The 6,000-nt window shown below is 34.6% G+C and overlaps 1 protein-coding gene across 12 annotated transcripts in view; it reads right to left on the bottom strand.

The window, feature by feature from the left end:
- Positions 1-256: 256 nt before the first annotated feature.
- Positions 257-6,000, bottom strand: part of NEK10 (NIMA related kinase 10) — a 266,823-nt gene continuing 261,079 nt past the window's right edge. For all 12 annotated transcript variants that reach the window (XM_054552456.2, XM_054552461.2, XM_054552465.2 and 9 more), the window contains one exon: positions 257-4,242. In XM_054552456.2, coding sequence (XP_054408431.2) covers positions 4,194-4,242 — 49 coding nt within the window. In that variant the 3' untranslated portion in view covers positions 257-4,193. The remainder of the gene's footprint in view (positions 4,243-6,000) is intronic.

Here is a 6,000-nt window from a genome sequence, read left to right as displayed (position 1 = left end):
AATTTTTTATATTATTAGATAATTGTTACATACATGCAATAAAGCATCTAGTATACCTCACATAGCAAGTATGCAGCTGTGATTTTAGGGTATGTGATCTTCATTTTTAAAAACAACTATTGCCCATGAACTCAAAAAATATGTAAATTGGCAATATCCATCAGACACCCCATGAAACTCATAAAATCTTTCCTGTCCCTCTTGCAAATCTCAAAACAACATCACAGCAGGACTATAATCAACCACAACAGTCATATTTACAATATGCAATTTACTGTAATGACACACATAAGAACTCCTTTATCACAAAGTTGTTTCCCTGGGAAATTTGTGTCTTCCTATCAATATGAAAAACAGCATTCAAGGGTAAGCATATTGTTAGCAACACATTTCAACTGAAAAAATAATCTACCCAAAGCTGTCAATTCCCACAAAAGGATAATTAATATAATCTCAAAGATATCATATAAGTATATATGAAATTCATTTATTACATTTAATTGTTGAACATGAAGAATTTTATATTTGGACAGAATTTCACCCAAGGAGTCAATGTCAATATTCAGAAGCATTAAGCTTCCCTTACATTGGAGCCCTTGATAGCTCTAACTCCAGGGTGCCAAGAAGCTGTTTCAGATAGATTTCTTTGCATTGCCTCTCCAAGTGATTTCAGTGCTCATGAAAAACCATCATAGAAAAAGTAAAAGGCAATGATGAAAGTTCCTTAAAAAGAAGTTTTTCCTGCCTTCAGACAGAAGCTAAAGTCATTTCTAAAGGAACCCAGCATATTGACTGTGCATGATTCCTCACCACTTCAAAAAAAGAGAAAAATAGCAATACATACATGTTATAATACATCAAATCAAAAAGAGGAATGTGGGTTCTATGCATATTAATACTGATAAAATTCACTAGCCAATATTACAGTCTTCACACATCTTAAAAATGAGTGGTGATTAATTAATGATATTTCTGGAATTGTACATAACCAGTCCTGTATTTGTTTTTGGACATCAAAATTCATAGTATTTAATGAGTCATAGATGATACTTATAGGAAGACCTTAACTCTTAATCAATTATATCATTTGAGTAAATTTCCTAACAGTGTTTCTTAATTGTGTTCTGCTTTAGAATGCCTAAACATTCTGTGAACACTGCCTAATGCCACACAAACGTCCACAATAAACAAGCAGCATTTCTCTAGGTTTCTGAAATTCATCCACAAGCAGTGGGTCCAAGTGTCCATGTTACTATTCCCTTGAAGACTCCATTTGAAGACTACATGCCTGGAGGAAGACAAAGTTAACAACAAGCAAGCAAATATTCCTGCTGCAGTCACTTCCCTGAGAATGAAACATTTTGCTTTTAAAAAGCAAATTAAGGTTTCAAGTACACATAATTCAGAAAGAGCTGGTGGGTCGAAACATAATTGATGGGAGTATTTGTGTTTCAAAAGTAATCTGAAAAGATTGATTCATATTCTATTCCATATAAATATTCAGTTACAGAAATTAGGTGCATTCATAGGGATTTCATTGCACAACAAATCATTAAAAATTATACAAGAGAAAGGGAAAAAATATATAAATGCAATCAAGAAAAGATTAAGAGGTCTATTAAGTTCTTGTAACCACTCCTTTGCACTAATAGACAGTTTGGAGAATCAAAACAAAATGATCATTCTTGGTCATGAGGGGAGGTGCTCCATATTTGCGTTAGAAAGGCTTCTGAAAAGTTAACTTCTCTGTTGGGATGTGACTCTATGTACAAAATGGTGCTTTTGCCCGAGCCTGACTTTCTCTTAGAGAGATGGGAAAATATAGACTCCGTGATTGTGGTAGTTTAGGGAGAATTCAAATAGAGAATATTCATACTTTTAGCAAAACAATACATCTATCCACATAGAGTTGATAGGCGTGAAGCTGTTGTTAAAAAGGACAGCTTCTGCTTGCTTAACTTTCACTAACTTCTAGCATAATAAATGCCCATTCCTATCACCTAAAAGAGTTACATGCAATGGCTGGGCACAGTGGCTCATGCCTCTAATCCCAGCACTTTGGGAGGCCGAGGCGGGCAGATCACCTGAGGTCAGGAGTTTGAGACCAGCCTGGCCAACATGGTGAAACCCCATCTCTACTAAAAATACATAAATTAGCTGGGCATGGTAGCACATGCCTGTAATCCCAGCTACTCGGGAGGCTGAGCCAGGAGAATTGCTTGAATCCGGGAGGCGGAGGTTGCAGTAAGGTAAGATCTCGCCATCGCGCTCAAGCCTGGGCAACAGAGTGAGACTCTGTCTTAAAAAAAAAAAAAAAAAAAAAAAAAGAGATGGAAATATTTTGCTCACTTTCTGGTCAATAAGGCCAACTATACACACTTTAAAACATCTTCAAGTAAACCATTTATCTTCTCTTACCACGGTATGCCTTTTGAATACTATTCTTTCCTAAATTCTGTTTAGTATATATTACCATTTGGGAAATAACTTGATTTCAAACTCTCACCGCACAATTAGAATTTGTGCCCCTCCAGGTCTGTGCTTCCTGCATGAAGAAGAAATGTGCCCCTTCCATGCATTGAAAGATATAAAGAATTATAAGTGCAGGTTCAAATTAACTTGGAACAGAAATAAAATTTTGCCTGGGTAAATCAATATCATAGCATTTTGATTTTATGAATTTCACATATGGATAGAATTAGTTTGAAAGCTGAAACTGAAATTTTCATTACTGTATTTGCATCTATTATCTTACATTACAGTGTATCTGTAATTATTAATTTGGCTTAAAGAAAGATCCACTGACAATCTTCAAAAGCATTAGTGCATGATTAGAGGGAATTTGGATATAATTTAAGTATTAAATATGCTCATTTAAAAAATAGTGTAGATTTTCATACTATATGGAAAGAAGTTTATGGTCTTTCAACCACTGTAAATACATTGAACTAAAATCGATTCAATCATACTAAAAAAAATCAGTGTAAACAAATATGACAGAACCCCATGAAAAGTAAATAAAAAGTATAATTTCAACTTTCAGATTACTAATTATGTAGAATAAATTGCTCTTTAGGTAGCTAGAAGTGCAGACAGATTTCGCGATGAGGGTATTTCTTGACATTACACCAGAGTTTTAAGAAGCTGATTGAAGAGAAAGAGTTTAAGCCCAATGAGAATCTAGCAGATTTTCATCATAATTCTCCCTGCATAAAGGATGATACACAGTTTGGCATTCTGATTTCACTTTTGTTGAGCTGCCTCAATGAGTAAAAAAGGGATTTAACTTATTTTCATTTCAAATTCCTAAACAATTCATAAACAATTTAGGTAATTGTAATAAGGAGGGAGTTAGGATGAGGAATATTGCATCTTTTTCATAGATTCTATAAACTCTTCAAAGTGCTCTAAAAATACTATAAGTTTGATTAGCAGCAAAGCAATAGTCTAATCAAAACCTCTCTCCTTCCGCCCTCATATATAAACATATACATACACTGTACAGCAATATATCTATTAGTCTAACTTAAATCTGACAGTTTGACAGTTACCCCCAGAGGCTGTGCAAGGTTACAAATACTGTCTACACTGTATCACAGTTCAAGACCACTAGCACCCAAGTGGTTAAACGAGAACCAACCCATCCATTTAAAAAAAAAATTCAATCATGTATTTTGAATTTCTTTAAATATAAAAATGGAGGATACAGTGAATCACCCAATATATTATTCTGAGTCCTGTAACTGTCTTTATCTAAAATATTTTTTACATATGGAAGGCTAGATGCCTTTAAATATACTTTTAGCAATTCTGAGTATCAAATGTGCCTTTGAAAAATATGACAAGTTTTTTTTTAATGTTAAGGAAAATTCTGTAAAAGAGTTTTTTGTTGTCATTTTTGGGTTTTCCCTCCACCCCCCAAAAGATGAATTTTGCAGCATTTTCTCCCAGCAGCACACTGACAGCTCTGACATCCTGTATATAATGTGTTCTGGCAATGAAGCCCTCAAGTACTGCAGCTGTCATATACTCCAGCACAGGACCCCCAGAAAGAAGTCCTGCAGGCCCCATGGCATCTTGGTCTTTTCCACACTCTCTAGCAGCACCCAATCCTTGGGCATCTTGCAATAGCGGCTGAAGTCCAGAACTTGAACTTCACTGAGAAAATCAAGTCCACTCAAAATGCAGCATTTTCATCTTTTGGTTGGGTGATTCTTGGTCCCCCATGGATAGGAATGATACCTATAAGATTCAGAAGTGGAAAGAATTCTCTATAGTTACAAATATTTTAGTTCATACATTCAATTTCAAAAACTGGGGCTCAGGCATATAAGTAAATAAATCACAGTAAATAAAAAGATGATTATTTTTGTTAGGATAAGGACATTTTTAAAAAGCTGCCTTTGGCTGAAGTCTGGTGCTAACAAGGCCTTTCTCAAATTATGAACTTAATAGGAACTGATAACACTTTGTAGTAGAAAAACAAATATTCATTCAAAATAGCTTGTACGTTCGAATACCTGTGTAGGTTAAAATAACTATTTTACACACTTACCAGTCAATTGGGGAAATAAAGCAATTCAAGTTGATTCAATGTAGATTTGTTATCTTGTATATTATTTCTCAACACATTTTATTATTAACAATAAAATATTAATGTAGTACATAAGTATATTCATAAAGATTATATGCTCATTATCTGTTTATTCATGACTCAAATGATTTTATCCTCACAAACAACAATGATAAAATTAAGGCATATTAAGTTGCATCCTTCTGGTAAGCAAGCTAAGTGCTTATGTATGTAAAACGTGATTTATCATACAACCATGCAAATGATCAAAAATAGAGCCTGCTTTGGGAAGAGCTATGAGGCTAGCCAAGCCTTTTTGACCTTCTTTAACTTTCTTTACACAGCTTTCTTCCTTCCAACTCAGTCCTAGCTCCCTTTTTCCCAGAAGCCCAGAAATGAGAAATACCCAACCTTGGTCAGAGGTCCTGGCTGCTCTTTCTGTTCCTGTTACCATTTTCTTTTCCTAATGAAGCATTTTATGCCTGAGACATTCTTCCTAACTGTCCAAGCAGTCTTCTCACGGGTTACACAGTTCCAGAAATCTTCCTCAAAGATAGCTAACAGATAGATAATGGCTTTATCCTGAGACTTTCAGTCTGAAAATGGCACCTCTCTATTCTCTTCCTTAACTAAATATAAACCCTATAATTTAAGCCAAAAATGTACCTTATCTTGAATTAATCCTTTAGTGAGTGGCTGGCTAGATGATGTGTGTACTATTCAAACTGATAGTATTAAATTGTAAACTTGAATAACACCGAAATTATATATGTAACTTTCTCAGCATGGAGCTTAATTCATTTAAGAACAAATTTTGCAATGATGATGATGACAATGATGACCATGTCAATGAGAACAACAGAGATCTGGGTAGAACCTGGTGAAGGAGTGAAAACAGTGTTCCCCATTTCCAACCACATAGCTAAAACAGCTTTCCTCAATTGTATTCCATGTAAAGAGTGAGGAAAACACTGAGGTCAACAAATAAGGTCAACAGATTTCTTTCTTATAGTACCTCTCAGAGTCTTTAATATAGTAATAGGTGTCAACATTCTCCAAATATAAAAAATTGTACATTCTGAGTTTCCCAAATATATGTGGCCATGAAACTTTATTTTTCAGAGACTATCTATTGACATCTTTGATAATATTGCCCATTCTATGAAACCTATTGGGGAAAAAGGCAGTCTACTAATTCTAAATACTGATTCTAAATACCTCTACATATGCTGTGACATTTAGCACCCTCCATTCTTTGTGGAAAAAAGCATGACAGTACCAGCTAATCTGATTTGTACTTGGAGTTATGTGTTATTTACAGTTTGTGGATTAGTAGGTGCTTCTAATTTAAGCCTGACTTATTTCTTGGAAATTATTTTGGAATACTACTAAACAAAGAGTGGCTTTAGGCACAAACAAGGGTTATT

The sequence above is a fragment of the Pongo abelii genome, chromosome 2, assembly GCF_028885655.2.
Source record: "Pongo abelii isolate AG06213 chromosome 2, NHGRI_mPonAbe1-v2.0_pri, whole genome shotgun sequence".
Classification (NCBI taxonomy): domain Eukaryota; kingdom Metazoa; phylum Chordata; class Mammalia; order Primates; family Hominidae; genus Pongo; species Pongo abelii.
The sequence above is the reverse complement of the archived record's forward strand: the minus strand, read 5'-3'. Positions and strand labels throughout refer to the sequence as shown.